Raw genomic sequence first — 18,768 nt, 5'->3', positions numbered from 1 at the left:
CTACTTGGGAATTACGCTGCTCTTTGTACCCTCTTCTGTGCTTTCATTTTTAGACTCTATTGATAGGTTTGATTTCCAAGGAAAAAATCTCTGTAGAAAAGTAGTCTGTGATGAGTCAGATCCCTCAATGAATCTGTGAAGGACTCACTGCTCTTTACCAAAGGGTCAACATGGTGGATGGCTGTTTTCACTCTGTCATAGCAGTTTTGGCTCATTACATATCTCAAAAATAATTTAAGGCCTGTGACAGCTCATTGGTTTTCATAGGTTATTTCCTTTAGATCAGTTGAAAGGTTCATAGGCATATCATAAATACTTGGTCTCTGTTCCTGAATTCAAAGGTTGCTTTGCATGAAAACCATGAGCTGAACTTAGGAGTACAATTGAATCTAGAACTGAAAGTCATTCTCCAGAATGACCAACTGCTGAACACGAGAAAGGAGCTGCTCCTGATCTCAGTAAGTCCAGACTTTTTGTGTTATTTGATCTATTTTTACTGTAATGTATAATTACAGCCAGACTTGGCTTTTAGCACTGCTTCTACTTTCAGTGAGTACAGATATTCTGTCATAGCTCTGTTTTCACGTAAATGCCAATACTGGGAGCATTTGTAACAGAATTTCATAAAATGGATGAGCTGTTTTTTAAGGCAGTAGTTCAACAGCAGTCATGGTATGTATGGTGACTGCTATGCTTGGATAAAAAATTTTATGAAAAGGAGGTTGCAGACATTCTGAGAATATTTGGCAAATTCAAAAATGGATTGTTATATAGGTTTATTATACAGAAGTGGCTTAACATCACCTCTCTGGAAGGCAAAAGCAATTCTTTGAATATCTGCTCTTCAGATGGAAAAAGTAGACTACGCTGAATAAGCTCAGAGAATCAGAAAGTATTGCAGGTGTCTTTTTAATAGTTCCATTTCAAAATTTGCAAAATTCTGCCTTTTATAAGGCTTTCCTCTGTGACCATGATCTTTCCTTATGTTGCTGCTGAATTGTTAATCTCCAGTGCTGTCCCTGTAAATCACTGAGTGTTAAGAAACACCTGGGAAAAGAAAAAGAAGAAAAAATACAATAACAAGTCACTGCTTCAGCAATTCCCACACTTTTCTGTCTTATAAAATGGCAAAGTTTTTCACGTTTATGGGAGAACAGAAAAATATCAGGCATTTTATCAAATATCTCATTTGTTGTGATGCTGCTCCTGTATCCATTTTACAGACTACCCATGGTAGGGTAGATAATGTTTTTCCAGTGTTTTAGATTTTATAAGTTAAAAGGGCACTGAGCCCAGAGTAGCTCAGAACTGGGCCTCTGCAAATCATATATAAATGATCTGGGAAGAATCACCCTCTGCAGGTTTTCACAGTTTCTAATTCTTCATTCCTTTTTCTCTTTGCAGTGGGGTGACACCAGCAGATACATCTCTCTTTCACAATTACAGCAGATTTCTTGGTTTTGCAGATAGGCTGATATCCAGGTAATACTAACAATTACTGCATTAGTTCAAGAAGATGACATTTGGTCACTTATATATGCCTGTAGCAATGGATTTTTAGACAGATTTTTTTCAGATTATACTCTTGCCTTCAAAACAGCAAGGCAACTCATTAGATATTCATACTGTAAGCAAAATAACACCAAAAGAATTGAAATATGGTTTATTTCATCAGAGATTCTTAAGGGGAGACTCTCCTACTTTCTGATGTTCCTGAATATTCCACTTGGGTGCTGTGATGAATTACAAGTCTGATTTTTTAATGTGTGCATGAGGTAGACAAATACTAGCCTCAGGAAAAGCAGTAACAGTCACTGACTCCTGGCCTAGGGCAGTGTTCGAGTGATAATGGAACTGTGTCACCATCCCACAGAGATATACAAAAACTGAACGTGAAGGAGGAAAGAACCAAGTTATTTCTTTTCTAAAAAGGTCATTCAATTTCTGCTTAAATACCATGATCTGAAAGCCAACAATATCCCAAGCAGTCCTTGGATAGCATAACACAACTTCAAGCAGTGCTTTGGATGATTTGCAGATCTCTCTCTTTCTGACATAGTCTAAAATCAGTTCTCAGTGATGTGACTTTAGCACATTCCATGAAGTTATTGATGAAGTTATTGATGATCAGGGTTCTTATGGGATCAAGTGCCTGGAGAGAAACTGAAAGAAAGTAAAGGTGCATTAATGTCTCATTTTTGTCCTAGACAGTAGAGATGCAGTTTAAAAGGGAAAACATTTTAAGTAAAAATAAACTTGAGTGAACATAAAGTGCAGAGTACAAGCTAAAGGAAATTAGTATTATACTGGGTGTGGTATTGAATTTTGTACTTACAGGATTTCCAATATATATTGGGTACAACATTGTTTGTAGCTGGCCAAGTACATCTCTTCAGTACTGACCTTCTCACTGGAATTTCTTATTTCCTAGATCACCATGAATAGTGAATTTGAAAAAGATCACATCAAAAGGCTGCAGGAGCAGCGTATGTTTATGCAAAAGAAGACCTTCACCAACTGGATGAATAATATCTTCCTCAGGAATAATGTAAGTACCAACTCCACCCATGACTTTTTTCCTGGTTTTGTCTTTGTTTTTTATTGTTTCACTTGCTATATTCTTGTACGTGTCAATTTTTGCACATCTTTTCAGAGTGTCACAATTGCTTACATACGCAAACAAGAAAGACTTTGACTAACCAGAATACTTCATCCTGTATCTTCTGCCTCATAATTATTTCCACTGTCCATGTTCCAAGTTGCTGCTCAGTGGCTCTGAAAAAGTTGCCTTAGGTCTAGAAATTTCAGTGAGGCTTCAGTTAGTCTCAGATTTCCAGAAAGCATCAGAGGTAGTGTACAATTGACTTGTTTGTGCAAGGTAATCCCCCATATTCCAAAAGTCACCAGATTTACTGCAGGTACATGATTTGTGCCCAAAATGAGTTTATCTGTGACACATTATGGAAGTACATTTTCCAAGAACAATTCACTTTTCTACTGCCCATAGTTGATATTAATGAAAATGGACCTTGGAAACATCAAGCCAGACCAGACCTCTTGTTACTATTGTAGCTCATGAATGCTATACAGTGTTTCAGTATTAGACGAATGTTTTTCATTTTAATGTTTACCTCAGGATTTTGTGTAAAGCCAGCCTCAAAGTACAACCAACTTTTAAATTAATTTTTCTTACTCTGAGTGAGGAGCTGCAAAACACAATCTCATTTTCCTACCTGCAAGAAAGTTAAGCTTTTATAATGTAGTAAAATATTTCTATGTAGCTACAAATCAATACATACTTTGTCATTTTAAAAACACATTGGAGTTCAAAGATTAAAGTGTTAGCCTCTACTTCCTGCATAGTACTTGAGTGTGGATCATAAAAGCATGAGAAGAAAATCCTGTGAGAGCTTTCCAAACCATATACGGTAAGAAATGGTTCAGAGACCAAGAGCTTATCAAGGTCCTCTCAGCAACGTTGTCAAGCTCACCAACATGGACTTTTAACTGGATACTATCCTACTACAGGACACTGCAGTATTCTCAATTGCACTATCGACTACTTCAAGTTTAGCATTAAGGGAATGCTTTATGCTTAAGGGAAATTGCAGTGAATTTGTTAAGCAATCTTCGATTTGTTTGCATGGAGACGCATGTAACAAAGCTATTTCTGTTGCTGAGTGGGGCATAAAGCATATGTAGGGAGACAGTCTCTTTACAGTTAAAATGGAACTATTCTTCATGAATAAAACTGCCACAGACCATAATAGCTTTAACTTTATTGTTGTAATATATTGTAGGTGGAATTTTAGGATTACTTACATGCAAAAAGTAGTAAAGATGGCAATAAAACAGAATTTTTCATGGAAATAATTAGCCAGAGAAAGCTGCTAGTCCTTGTTCTACACAAAGAACAGAACTGAAGTCTCTATATGTAACTTGCCTTTAAATTCTCAGTGATTTACAAAATTTAAAAAAAAAAAAAAAAAACCTGTAAAAAGTTTTTTTTTTTTTTTTAAAAAAAAAAAAGCATTTATCCTTTATTTCACCTACATTTAACTATGCTCCAAACTGAAAAGCAAACAAAAAATCACATAACTAACCAATTAAGCATCAGGAATATTTTATTTCTTTTTTTTGTTTTTTAAGGTGAAAAGATTATTTACCATGATTTCAGAATCACAGCAGGTTATTGTTGGGTGTGTGAAATGGTTTCATTGTCACTTGATGGCTAGTGGCTCAAGGCCAAAAGGAAACACCTAAGGCAAGCTCTTGTTAGATCAGAGTACACGATATGTCATAGTGTGTCACCTACGCACTGGGTGACATTACTACTAGCAGCAGTGAGATACATTTTTGTAGATCCTAATGTTTTACATAGAAATTGCACTTAAGTGTGAGACCATCTGTAATTATGGACTTGAGGCAGCAGTGAATCTCTAAGAAGGAAGTAATAAAATTAAGATTTTGGAATGTAAAATGAGTCATGGAAATTGTTCTATGTCTTCTCATTTCCTTTATTTTGCCTCACTTAACTTTGGGATTGTCAGTTTAAATTTTAAATTGAATGTGTTGCTCAGAGTAAAAAACTGAAAAAAAAGACTTTTCAATTGAAATAAAAAATGTCAGCACTTCCAAAGTATTTGTTTTTGTGATTTTGTTATTTTTCAAGATCTGATTTTTTTTTCCCTCTATTTCCTACCTTATGTTTTGTTGGAGTTTTTTAGTCCTGCCCACTCTCTGAACTAATGTCAGTCCCTCCATGAACCTATTTTTTGTGATTTGACCTTCATTGCTTATATATCACATTTATGCACACAGCAGACTCTGCAGAACAGCAGCAAGGTGTTGTTTGTTTAGTAGTAGAAGTCAATTGACCTGTGGGCCAAGTGTTCAGGCAATGTTAAAGTTGTGTGACTGGTCTTTGCAGGTAAGGGCTGAAATAGAAAATATTTACACAGACCTGAAGGATGGTATCTATCTCATGCAACTCCTGGAGCTGCTCTCTGGAGAATCTTTGCCCAGACCAAACAGGGGAAAGATGAGAGTGCACTTTCTAGAAAACAACAGCAAAGCCATTACGTTTCTGAAATCCAAGGTAAGATGATTGTAATAATGATATTATAGATAAAAATAGACTGTATATATGTTGCTAACTGATTAGTCTAATGTTCATAATAATTTCCAGCTCTAATACATAGCAGAATGTTCTATGAATGCAGGTCAGGTTTTATAAAAGAAAAACAAAACAAAAAACCCCACAGATTTTTGTTATTATATGAGAAGTGTAGCCTGTAAGTATATAATATTCTTCCAAAAATGTCACATCTAAATGAAAATGAATTATATTGTGGAATGCTAATTTAAAATAATGATTTTAAACTTCCCATTTAAAAAAAAAAAAAGAGAGAGAGAGAAATGCACTCAAAACATTCACTGTCATAATCGAAAATATTTATTTCTTTAGATTTACATTTTCTGATGGACATATTAGCCAGGTGAAAAAAAATTGTTGACCAATTTTGGTATTAGAAAGAGGAAAGCTGTAAAAAGAAAATGGACTGGCAGATAAGAATATGTGACTGTAAAAGACAGAACAGTGCTATGGGGAAAAAAAACATAGGAAACTCAAAGGCATAGGGAAAAGGGAGAAAGTTGTTCACCAGTGAACTTTTTGTTTTACCCATGTAATTACCTCACTCTTCCTTTTTTTTTTTTTTTTTTTTTTTTTTTCATTTATTGGCATTTTAGAAATAGCAGCATATTTATCCTAGATGTCACAACCATATTACCTGATAGGTGAATAAAATTCATACACTGCAAGAGCAGGACAAGGCAAACATCTTTTGTTCCTGTGCAATGAACATTTTGGGTTCCTGTGGCAAAAAGGAATGAGCAACTTCTTAAAACAGTCCCTTCATAACTTAAATTAGATAAATGTTCTCTGAAGCTTGGGTGGTTCTTGAAAACCTGTTTACAATTTCTGAATTAATTCAAAAAATTTTGGCAGCAGTTTTTTTTCCTGACAGCTTAAAATTTTTGATTATTTGCTTTTTACATGTAATGCTTTCCCAAATAATGGGGCAAAGTAAACAGCAATAGACACTGATGAAGCCACCTGGTATAAAAATGGGGATTTTAGAGCTCTGATTCAAACAGTTTTAAGCAAGCCATTGCAGTACTTTTATGTATTCAAGTTGTATGTCTTCACTTCTTAAGCGACAAGATGGTGTGCCATTTTTTTCTTTTTTAAACAAACAATTTATCATGTACTTCTCTGGAAAATCATCAAACAAAGCTATGTGTTATGAACTCTGAAGGAGCAGACTGGTTTCATAGCAGTGAACATGGGGAAGTGTGTAATGCAGACTTTTCCAGTAATTCCAAAACAAATGCAGCGCAGCATGGGCTTAGTGTATTCCACCTAACACACCTGCTAAAAACACACCCCGGATAAGGCCCAGCAGCATGTGCATATCCAGAGTTTTCCAGTTAGACTGTTATTTGACTGAACAAGCCTGGTCTGCAGGCAGGGGTTCACAGACGTATTGAGACTATAGAGCATGTTCAGACTTCTTGAAGAGCACTTCATTTGCGTATTGCAGCCTATCTTGCTGTTCTAGAAATAATGGAGAAAGAAGCTGTGACTTATTTAGTAGGATGTTTGGGCTGTTTGGTGAGCCTAAGAGCTATATGTAGACTAGTTTTTTAGAGATCACATCAAATGATCGCTGAGTTTGCCCAGCTTCCACTCCTTTGGAGGACACTGTCACTGAGCTGCGTTTCTTTACTTAACCACAATTTTCAAAACCAGTAATTAAACTTTAAATCTTTGAGACTGCCATCCCTTTGTCAGATATTTCCTGAATTTCATTTTTGGTGCATATGGGAGCTCGGGGATGAACATGGGAGTTCTCAGATATAAGGACAAATGAAGTAATTGTGTAAAATCTGTTTCCTTAAGAAAGACAGAATGCCCTCTTCAACACCAGTCCGTTACACAGATGTCTCGTTCAGAGAGCTTGACGTGAGCAATTTCATACTGAACAGATATTTGTTTATTAGCAGGTACAAGTGAAAGTGATTGGTCCTGAGAATATCGTAGACGGTGACAGAACCTTGATCCTGGGACTTATCTGGATCATTATACTTCGATTTCAAATTTCATCTATCAAACTTGATAAGGTAAAATAAGGTCTTTTTTTCTGAACTCCTCGAGGAATTCAGAGGCTTTGTATCTGTTCAGTTCAGAAAAGAGTGTTTTGATGACATTTCCTGTCCATTTTGATTCTGCAGATCTTATAATATTACCCAATTACTTGCCAGCAAGCTGTAAAAGGAATTGAATCCATTTCACTATTTATCAGAGACAGAAAATAATGACTTAGAGATATTTGTGTTCATCACTCCCTTTCACAAACTTTTTACTTTTTACCATTTACTTTTTACCATATTTCAAATTCATGAGAGATAAGCTCCTACAAAGATATTGTGAAATCCAAATTAGTAATTTCTAATGATAGATCTGAACACTTTATCTTTTTCTGAATTCTAGATCAAAGCTAGGAAAGCACATGAACCAAGCTTTACGTTTTTCTTGCATTTACTTTTACAAGCCTTGCAGAAAAGAAAAACATGAAAACTTATTATCTTAATTTCATATTATGATTTAGGAATTTATTCAATTAACTTTTACTTTAATAGAAAACTCCAAGTTTTATGTTAAGTCATTCTGTCTTCATGACAGGTTCAGCCTGGAACTCATTACTGTTTGAGATGATTTACAAGTTGGACAGAAGCAGTACAAAGTTATTTTTATTGGGAATATAAAACACAGATGCTAGTTCCACATACTGCACACACTGATTTTTCTTTTCTCTGCTGTCTTCACAGGAAGAATTTGGAGGCAGAGCTGATCAGCTGTTTGCCAATGAAGCCCTACTACTTTGGTGTCAGCATAAAACTGCCAGCTATCCCAACGTAAATGTGAAGGACTTCTCTAAAAGCTGGAGTGATGGACTGGCTTTCAATGCACTTATACATGCCCACAGGTAAGAGCTGAGCTCAGGACGATTTGCTTGTTGCTTTTTCTAGTTCTGACACAAGCTGTCTGAAAGCACAACAGTCTGAATAACAGATCTTTGCCAAGAAATCGAAACATTCTCTCCTTACCCTTATTTGCTGAAAACTCTCCTTTCGTAAATTGATATGCTGCCTCTGAGAAAGGAAGGAAAGACCAAAAGCTCCTGCTTCACTGTTCATTTTGTTGGAAGTGAGATTTCTAAGGAATTATCACACATCTGAGCAACACTGCCCAACGTTTGGTCTAAGCCTCTCACTCATATTCTCATTGCTCACTTTCAACAGTTACTGGTGTAGTGATTGCTTTTATTGTGTAAGCTTTGTGAGTGTTTACACCTTCTGATTCATTTTTAACAGAGTAAACTTCTCAGCATTATCCTTCCTTCTCTGGGCATTTTAAAAGGTGTGAAGAAAACAGCCCAAGGAGAGAGAAACTATCTGAGATAGTCTTGTACAATTCTCCCACTAACAATTCTGCTCCATCTTCTAGTCAGGATACTCTATACTCTGAAATTTACCCAGCTGGGAGTCACCTCCCTGTTCAGAATTACCACTCTAGCAAGGCACTGGTTTTCAAAGGTGAGAATGAGAAATAACTGAAAGTCAGAGATTTGCTGGGAGTGGTATTTCAGTTTCATAAAGGAGAATCTTCTAGCTATATAGTTCTGATGTTTCTGAATAAAGCAGGTCAGACAGAATAATTTCAGTTATTCCTTGTTTAATAAACAATCTATGATTTATCATCTGAAGGAACTTAAGATAAACATAAATGTCTGTTCCCCTTTTTCTCTCTGTTCTTCTCCTTGCCCAGGCCTGATCTTATCAATTATAGCTCACTGCGGCAGGACCAGCCCATCAAAAACTTGAACACTGCTTTTAATGTTGCTGAGAAAGAGCTAGGGATCAGCAAGCTGCTTGATGCTGAGGATGTGGCAGTACCCTCCCCAGATGAGAGATCCATCATGACTTATGTGTCACTCTACTACCACTATTTCTCCAGAATGAAACAAGGCCAGACAAATCAAAAGCGACTTGCCAAAGTAAGTGCATTGCTATCTTCAGAATTTTAAAGTTAAATACATAAAGTTAAATTTTTGTTGGAAATGTATTTACTGCAAGGTCAGCTTCAGGATCATTTGAACTAAATCAAATGCCATGAAACGGAATCAAAAACTTTTTATTGTCACTTGAATGTTGAAAAGTGTCTTTAGGCTTTGATTTCTAGAGGGACTACATTTGTCTCCGGATACAGATCCCTTTTTTACCTCCCAGTTTCAGTTTGAGAGCTGATGTGTTTCTAATGCAGCTTGAAGCCATGCAGATCTGATTAATCTTGGGAAAATAACAGCTAGGCAAAAACAGCTAGTCAACAATTTTCTAATTTAATAGGAAAGAAACTACTTTGAATTTCTATTTTCTTTGGAAATCCTCATCCGTTCTTTTTAACTCCTTAGTCAGGTACAAATTGTGATTAAACAGATGAAAAATGAGCAAGTGCAACAGAAGGAGGAGATCTCCAAGAAAAAAAAAAAAAGTGAACTAAAGCATAAAATTATAAAATGAAATTGCTTTAATAAGATTTTTTTTTAACACTCACTATACATTTAAGTCTCATATATGATTGACTTACATGTGAACTACTTGCATCATGCTAATGGAAAATGGAAGGACTTTTGAGTAGATCTTAATCAAAATATTGTGATCCTTCCACTGAGTACTACTTCTCTTGGAGAAAATTTATTTTCTACTGTCAGAATACCCACACTATATTTTTTCAAACAGTCTACATCAGGATGACTCTATATTCCCCCCTCTGACTCTAGAGGGAATATATTGCTCAGTAGGAGACACAAAACTAGAACATCCCTGATGGTGGCAAGGCAAAACCTTTTTGTGAAGCAGACTTTGTTCAGCTAAGTGGTTCTTAGACTAGAACAAAATTATTCTGAAATGTTTCTCAGTGACAGTGAGGTTCTCTGAAGAACTGTTGGATGACAGCCAGACTTTGAATTCAGTTAAAAAAAAAGATTGGGCATAAGTACAGATTAATGTAAAAAATCTTACAGACAGTAAGATTTGTCTGGACTCCAGCAGAGACTTTGCTTTTTGGGCAGGATCATCTGGCTATATCTTTGTATTATGGGCAAACACAGAAAGAGCATTTCTTACTCTGTTTTTTTTTGGTTTTTTTTTTTTTTTTTACAGTTTTTGTTGTGCCCCACCATTTTTTTTCCACTTTCTATAAGTATATTCATGCATTATTTTCTCTCTCTTTTCACTTACTTCTTCCTTTTTCTCCCTTAGTCTCCTTTGGTATTCTCACCCATCTCTAATATTGCTCACCTGTCTTCCTGTTTCTTACACACACAAGCATAAAGAAGGATAACAAAACAGATGTTAATCTCCTCATGTCCTTAGTCCCCTCAAATAGGCAGTTCTGAACTTACTAATAGGATTGGGGAGGGAAGTCTGAGTGTGTCAAGGAAGCCTTTGAGTTGAGACTAATAGGTGACCAGGATGGCAGAGGGATTCATCCTGGAGAGGTAAATCTGCTTTCCCCCACCCACGTGAGGTAGCCATGCACTTACTGGGATCTTTCAGCAAGAACTGGGTACGATGGCAGAAAATACAGAAAGGAGCCCTGGCAACATGGGCTGGTTTTCCTTCACTCAAGGTTGGTGTTGTTTTGCTACTCTTCAAGCACTGTGACATTTATTCATTGCCAAGTGCACTTTCTGCTAGGTAAAAGTAGGTAACCACTTACAAGGCATGGGCCTGTGCTCAGCGGTATCTCCCTTACTAATCTGTCTGCCTGCTTCAGGAAAATGATAGAGGCAGACAACATAGTTCAGCATTAACCCTGATGTCTACAGGGAGGCTACTGAGTAGAAGTAAGGAAAAAACTATAAAGACACAAAAATTGAAAAAATGTGTAAAACTGAAAGAAAGGATGACTTCATTCTAACTTTTTTTTAAAATTATTTCATTATGAATTTCATTCTAAATGGATTTTTGAGATATATGGACAGTTGAGATAAATGCAGGCTGGATTGCAGATGAAACAGATAAGTGTTACAGACTAGAAAAATTACTGTTGAATCAGAGTTAACATCCTTACCAACCTGTTCAGCTATAATGTGTTTCATTTCTCTGATGATTTTTAAAAAGTGGAATGGCTCCTCCAGAAGAGATTGAGAAGGGTCAGTTTGTCAACAGTCTGCTGTTGGCTTGTAAGAGAACTAAAATCTTGTCAGATGGCTTCCCACACCCAAGGTGTTGAGATTAAGAGGAGTTTATTGCATATTAACAGATAGGATAAGACTTTCCTTTTTTCGAAAGAGAATGAAAAAAATCTCACTTTGGTTCCATTGTGAAACAAAATTTCTGAAACCTCTATTTGGGACTTCTGCTTTCTTCTTTTCAGCTCTCATAGGATCTGTCAATAGTTGTCATATGCATGTTATTTATTTCAAAATTTAACCTTTTCCTAAGTTAAAAAAAAAAAAAGAAATTAAACATTAAATAATATTTATTTTGTTGGGTTGTTTTTTGTTTTTTTTGTTGTTGTTGTTTGTTTGTTTGTTTGTTTTCATGAAAGGTCATCTGGCCCCATAGGTTAAATCTATACCTATGTGATATACATAGTGGAACTAGAACAAGTTAGATTGTCTTTAAGGTCCCTTCCAACCCAAACCATTCTATGATTGGTATAAAAATTAGATGACTGTGGCAATTTGCTTGTTAAATACTGTCTTCCTGACATATACTGTTCTGTTTAGATCCTAAGTTTTGTTTGCAATGATGTCGCACTCTGTTCACCCATCTTGGTTCATTCTGCTTTTTATGTGGCTTGTAACTTCATATTCCCATTTCAGATTGTGTTCCTCCTGAAGGAGATAGATGACTTGAAGCTTCTGTATGAGCAGATGGTCTCTGACCTCCTGAAATGGATTAAGCAGAAGGTGATTGAGCTGGATGACCGTATCTTCCCCAACTCTCTTCAGGAAATGTGGCTGCTCATGGCCAATTTCAAGACCTTCCGCACTGTGGAGAAACCCCCTAAATATCAAGATAAGGGAATGATTGAAGCTCATCTCTTCAACATCAGGACCAAGCAGAGAGCCAACAACCTACGACTATATGTGCCTCCAGAGGGGAGGACACTGCAGGATGTGGAAAAGAACTGGATTATCCTGGAAAAGGCAGAACACAACCGGGGAAAAGCACTGCAAAAGGAGATGCTGAGGCTAGAGAAGCTGGAACAGCTAGCCAGAAGGTTCCTGAAGAAGGCAGCTCTGCGTGAAGCTTATTTGGAAGACATGAGGAAAGTGATTGGAAAGCAAGACTTCTGGCCAGAGAGCATAGACAGGATGGAAGCTGCCAGTAAGAAGCTGGAAGCCATTGTGGCAGATGTACTCCCCAGGAGAGAACGTTTCGCAGATTTGGCTGAAATGGCAACAGTCATCAGCCAGAATAACTACCACAGCAAAGATCAAATTGTGAAGAAGTGAGTGGTGGTCTTGAGACCGTGTGGTGGTGGAGGTTGAAATTATTTTAATTTTTTTTTGCATAGACAAAAAAAAAAAAAAAAAAGTGGCTATGGATCAAAGCTCTTCTCCTCATTAGTAGAACTGGCAGGAATTTCCTCTACCCATGAACTGTTTCAGCAGTTAAATGTTTTGTCTTATGTTTGTTTGGTTTGATTTTGCTTCAGTGATCAAAACTTGGACTGATTTCAAGTGAAAAATAGTTCTGAGGTTTTTTAATCTGTATATGAAAATATTTGTTCTGCCAAAATCCTATATTCCATCAAACATACTTAGAAAATGTATACTACTTTTTCCTCAAAATCAACACAGTCTGCAGTTTGGGAGATACAGATTTTTTAACTCACAAAGTCTTCCCAAGTTGATTCCAGACTTGCTAAAAATACTTCACCTGTTTTTCAGTTGTGACCTGCACTCCTCCACAAGTAACTTGCCTTGTGTGTGTTCATTTATCTCCTCTAAAACTGTGAGAACTGGGAATTTTTACTCATGAGGCCTGATTTTGATCCAACCTGATCATCTCTCTCCTCCTTTGTAGGGAAAACAGCATTTCGAAGGAATGGCAAGATCTTCTGGATCAGCTGCAGAAACGACAACACTCCCTGAGTACAATGCAGGAGATTCTAGCCCTCCTGAGGGACATTGATGCCATAATGGAGGAGCTGAAAGAGCTACAGGTACTGAGCCCCCTCCAACAGCACGCAGCTCACACTGTTAACAATGTGCGTCCCTAAACAAACCCTCATATTCAAGGAGTTGTGCACTCACTCTCTGGTACCAACAAAAAATAAGTCTATCAGTTATAGAGAAAAAACGCTGGTTTTACTTAGATGCCTAACTTTGGGTTTCAGTTCAACATTGCTGGTATCTATACAGAGAAAAAAAAAAACAACAAAAAAATACAGTCCTTGTTGCAAGAACTCTCTCTAATCAGAAGGTGAAATATGGTATTACCGCTACAGGTTCAAATTATGTTGTAAAATAAAGATTGTACCTCTCTCACCTAAATTTAGAAATCTGAAGGCAAAAGTTGAAAAAAACAAAACAAAATAAACAAACAAACAAAAAAAAATCAACAGTCTTCCCTTTCCAGGCAACTACACTGAATCACTTTCTGGAAGTAACTCTTTTTATTTTGTTTATATATTTATAGAGTTGGAAAGTAGCTCAGGCCAGCACCTGGGTTTCAGCTACCAAAACCTATGAAAGACAAAAGTTCCACTGCAAAACGCACAATGCTCACTTTTAAGAAGAGTTTTCAAGTATTACCAGAGTGTCAGAACTCAGTCTTCTCTTTATCATAGGAAATAACTGCTTTCATATTAATTTTGTAGCGGCAGACAACATTCATCCTTTGGTGTCGCCTTGTCTTACTTAAAGACAGAAAAATCCTACAACTGCAGGCTGCATTGTATCTAAGTTGAAAGGGAAACAGGTTATATGAAGGTGTGAATTTCAAATTAAAGATGAGAGGTATCTGATAGTTATGAATCTATTTGTTCAAGTATTAGTCAGCAAAAACTTCTAATGGTAGTGACGTTGTTGGAACCATGATAGCCTGAGAATATGAGAAGAAAGATCAATAGAAAAGATAACACTCTGTTAGAATAATTGATACAATTAGAAAGAGGACAGACAGTAAAGCATGCAGTACCTTCGTTGGGACCAATAGTAAGTACTAAGTACTTAGTACTATATTTGACTTCATTATCTGAATAACAAAAATAGTAAGTACTTCACACTCAGTATGACCATACTGGTACGAAGTACTTATTAAGTAATGAAAATTATTAATTATTTACCTGGCAAAGTCAAGTAAGTTTATCAAACAAAAAACCTCATGGTCAAAACATACCATTCAACACTGTAGAATTCTCCAAACACAGACTGAATCCATCTGCCTGCAGATGGATGTATATAGAAAAGGGCTGTTTTGTGCACACAAATCCTGAAACCTTAAATGCTTACCTAACAAACATAACTTAGTTGTGAAAACAGTTATTTGAAGAAAAAAATTCTTGCTCTGCAGATGATAGAAACTCTGGATTGTTGCTGTTACCTTGTGAAACTGAAATAAAAGTATTTTTAGCTTTACATAGCTGACAGAATTCTTTTACATTTAGAAGTTATCGGAGTCTACAGGAAGCTTTCAACCAATTTCTTTGTACCAATCCCTTGGATGCACTCTGTAAATGCCTTTTTTTCTTACTTTGTTTGCAGGCACTAGTGAATTCCCAGGACTGTGGGAAGCAGCTCCTAGAAGTAGTAGATTTGCTTCAAAAGCACAACTTGATTGACTTGCAGATCTCTTCCTATGATGATAGACTGACACACATAACTCAAAGGACAGCAGAAATCAGCAAGGACAGCACGGTTAAAGCAGAAGTGCTTTATGCAAAAGTTCCGATGCTTCGTCAGCTATATCAGAACCTTATGGCTCAGAGCAGAACACGGTAGGACTGATTATGGCTCCTTGGTTCTGATGAAGGTGGTCAGTTAATCCCATAATCAGAGGACTCTACTTCCTCACATTTGAAAATTTCCTTTTCTCCATTTATAGAGGCATTAAAAGAGCAATTTGAGTGATTTTATTACAGCTGTCTCAAAGAGATTACTCACCTCCATAGCTAAAAAATAACTTCATTCTTAGTTTTTCTTATGGTTTGCTTTATGTGTAGTATGAATAGCATACTGTTATCTCCTTGTCTCCTAGAAGACAAAGAATATTTAGTTTTGTTTCCCTTGCTCTCTTGCATAAATAAATTAAATGATGACAAAGAAGAATTAGATATTCCAATTTTGGGTTTTCAAAGTTCTGAAGTTTATGCTATTCTGTAGCATTATCTCCTTGGGATCCTAATTGTGACTTGGTTATGTTGTTTTCTTTGTTTCAGAAAATCCCAGCTAGAGGAGGCTTTGAAGCTCTTTGAATTCTTCCGTGACTGCAAAGAAGAAGAATCATGGATCTCTGAGAAATGGAAAATAGCAAGAACAACAACGTTAGGGAAAGATGTCAGCCAGATTACAGCTTCCATTCAGAAGCACAAGGTATATAACTTTGCTGGTAGTGTCTATTCTTTGCATTGTAGCACAATTTTAGAACATCTGTGTTCTTCAGACCATGCAGCAGTTATAAGAAATCAAACCAGCCATTAACTCAAGTATCATCACCAGTATGTGGAATTTTTTTTAAGACAATGTGCAGGGTGGGTATTTTTCCCAGGAGGAGACAGAAAGTGTAGAGAAGCACTTTGTCTTATACCGGGGCCTCTCCTGGGCTACATGAAGATACTGGACTAGTTACTATCTCATGTTGGTGAATGGGAAGGAAAAATAAATTGTTAAGTTTTGCTTTTCCCAACACCTCTCCTGATGGTGGGGAAAGAGAAGAGCTGGTGGAAAAAAAATCAATGATAACCAGAATCATGATGAGAGCTGCATGGATAGCACTGCGTGAGTTGTATAGAAATTACCACTCCTGAGAGCTTGCTATAAGCTAATGCCACAAGTCTGGCTGCTGCCTTTTTCTGACATAGGATCATTATAAACAAGTGTAGATATCTGTGGACGTGAGTGACAAAACTGAAGCAGAAGCCTCTTGGGCAGACTTACTATGCAGGTGTATTTGCTAGTTTTGTATATGCTAGGAAAGCATAAGAGTGCTGAATTGGTGGACCACAGATAAATATCTCCCTCAGAGAAGATGGCATAGCAAATTTGCCTTTGCACAGAAGTTAAAAAAAAAAAAAAAAAAGACACTTATGCGTGGGGAGCAAAGGCCAATCATCCCAGGGCTTAGGGAAAAGACATGGGCACAGGTAAGACACAGGGCTCTTTCAAAGATGCGTGTATTGTAGTAGCTGAGAATCTGAATCCCCCTTTATGCTCACAGCTGGCAGTGAGTGAGTTGTGTTCATGTTTCTCCCATCCCTCTGCTAGGCTCTTGAAGCAGAATGCAACTCGCACAGGGCCATTTGCGCAGATGTTATGAAGAGGGGCTGGGATCTGAGCCAGAAGAACCCTACACATGAGGAGGACATCCAGAAACAGAGAGATAAACTCCAAACGTTGTGGCAGCAGCTCGAGGATGAGGTGGCAAATCGCAAAAACCGTCTGCAGGCAGCAGCTCTCATCAAACAGGTAAGCAGGTCTTGCTGTGACGCATGGATTGAATGGGGGACACAGATGTGGTTCAATTCTGTCTCCTGTCCCTGCATACAGGGCAACAGCAAAATGAAGCTTTTAGATGCCAGCCTTCAAAAAGAGATCTCCATGATTCAGTCTTATCCCTTCTGCAAGCCTGCCAAACAGTAGATTTGAGTGGTTTGTGCCTAGCAGAGAACTGTGGCTGGGGGTTGCTCTCTGTTAAAAACTCTTATGGAAATAGTTCACCTAACCTTGCTTATGCACAGTAAATTTTGAAGGTGGGATCTGGGCAGCTGTGTGACATTTTTCTTACAACAACAACAATCATTACCAATTACCATCATTATGGTGATTTACTTCTTTCTTTTCTCTTCATTACTATGTTGTTGGTTTTTTTAATTTGTTCTGTTGTGCCTTTATTTTTTATCTCAAAATGCTGTGGGTTCTTTTTTGTTTGTTTGTTTGATTGTTCTAGTACTATAGCAAGGCAATTTACAGGGAAAAAAAGATTTTGCTGTAGGTATTGATTTATTGTTCTCTGCTAGTTATTTTTTATATCCAAAGTTGTTAATCAGCATAAACCTTTTTTTAGGTGTTCTTTGTTCTTTGAAGGGTAGTAGCAAGGCAATATTTGAATCTATTTATTCAGTGTTATAATATGAATTATCTGTTCTTGATATGATTATGAAATACATCAATGATTCATAGCTGTGTAGCCACTTTATTTATAGCTGTCACAACACCTGGAAGTAACCTTATAGGTCTACAGACCTGATGACATTTCTGCCCTGTTTATTGTTATTTAATTAAAAGAAAAAAAGAAAAAAAAAAAAAAGAGTTGTGTGTGATCCTTTCAGGATGAGACCCAGCATTTTCTTCTACTTTGTTCCCTTCAGTACTTTGCTGACATCGATGAAGCAAACTCATGGTTGCAAGAAAGGCAACCCCTTCTGGCCAGCAAGGACTATGGAAAAGATGAATCAAGTGCTGAAGCACTGTTGCATCGTCATTTGCGCCTGGAAAAGGAGATTGCAGCCTACTCCACAGAGATGAGGCGCCTGAAAGACCAGGCTGTCATTGCAGCAGAGCAAGCTCCAGCTGCAGTAAGTAGGTTAGGGATTGTGTCAGTCTTTGTTCCTTTGTTTTGTAACTATTGAAGCTGGCTAGAAATTTCCCAGGGAATATTTTCCAATGGGAAAACAATGTTCTAATGTTATCTAAACTTCTTTTTAGTAGGGCACCAGTTTCAATAGAATTTTAATTTGTAAACAAAGTGAACTAAATCTTGTTAAGTTTGAATCCATGCACTTCAGAATAGAGTAGGCTATGTTTTAAAATTATATCTTCTGTCATAGCTTTGTAGCATTATACTATGGAAATTATATGAAAATGAAATGTTTTTGAATGTTGTATTTTTATTTTACCCAAACACAATATTCCGAGTTGTCTAAAAAAGAGCTTTTTTTTTTTTTTTTTTTTTCAATTACAACTATTCAGGAGGAATACTGAACTAGGATGGAATCAAATTTTTAGATAGCAATGGCCACTTTTAGCCTATCTCAGAGTTCTGTGAAATGCTAAAATATGCTTATGTGTATTATTTTCTTCTGCTATTCTTCACAAATTTTTGTCACTCTTGATTCTCATAACAGTATTCATTTAAACTGGCAAAAATCTGCACCAGGTTGCACATTCTGTGGTTTGTTAGCAGTTTTAAAAGTTAAGAAAACTGGACACTGATGCTGGCACAAAATGAGAACTTTTAGTGAATCAAAGTATTTTAAACTGAGCTAAATAAAACCACTTCATTCAATGTAAATGAAGCATTTTTTGGTTAGTTTGTTGACTATTTCAATATAAATTAAAAAGGAAATAAAATAAAAAAAATCCTGGAAGCATTTTGTTAGAGGGTCAGAATGTAGTGATTTGAACTGGTAAGTCCAAATTTTCTGTATATGTAAAATTTTTATCCAAATTAGAAATATTAATCCTC

The 18,768-nt window shown here is 36.7% G+C and overlaps 1 protein-coding gene across 1 annotated transcript in view; it reads left to right on the top strand.

The window, feature by feature from the left end:
• Nucleotides 1–371: 371 nt before the first annotated feature.
• SPTBN5 (spectrin beta, non-erythrocytic 5) overlaps nucleotides 372–18,768 on the top strand; it is a 91,335-nt gene continuing 72,938 nt past the window's right edge. The window contains exons 1-13 of the mRNA XM_042813512.1: nucleotides 372–458; nucleotides 1,405–1,482; nucleotides 2,432–2,548; nucleotides 4,931–5,098; nucleotides 7,066–7,185; nucleotides 7,894–8,051; nucleotides 8,894–9,122; nucleotides 11,958–12,589; nucleotides 13,168–13,306; nucleotides 14,850–15,082; nucleotides 15,524–15,677; nucleotides 16,569–16,769; nucleotides 17,672–17,878. Coding sequence (XP_042669446.1) covers nucleotides 2,438–2,548; nucleotides 4,931–5,098; nucleotides 7,066–7,185; nucleotides 7,894–8,051; nucleotides 8,894–9,122; nucleotides 11,958–12,589; nucleotides 13,168–13,306; nucleotides 14,850–15,082; nucleotides 15,524–15,677; nucleotides 16,569–16,769; nucleotides 17,672–17,878 — 2,352 coding nt within the window. The 5' untranslated portion in view covers nucleotides 372–458; nucleotides 1,405–1,482; nucleotides 2,432–2,437. The remainder of the gene's footprint in view (nucleotides 459–1,404; nucleotides 1,483–2,431; nucleotides 2,549–4,930; nucleotides 5,099–7,065; nucleotides 7,186–7,893; nucleotides 8,052–8,893; nucleotides 9,123–11,957; nucleotides 12,590–13,167; nucleotides 13,307–14,849; nucleotides 15,083–15,523; nucleotides 15,678–16,568; nucleotides 16,770–17,671; nucleotides 17,879–18,768) is intronic.

The sequence above is a fragment of the Centrocercus urophasianus genome, unplaced genomic scaffold, assembly GCF_019232065.1.
Source record: "Centrocercus urophasianus isolate 14NV4802_14NV808 unplaced genomic scaffold, USGS_Curo_1.0 seq_14, whole genome shotgun sequence".
Classification (NCBI taxonomy): Eukaryota; Metazoa; Chordata; class Aves; order Galliformes; family Phasianidae; genus Centrocercus; species Centrocercus urophasianus.
This window is presented reverse-complemented; position numbering and strand designations above follow the sequence as displayed.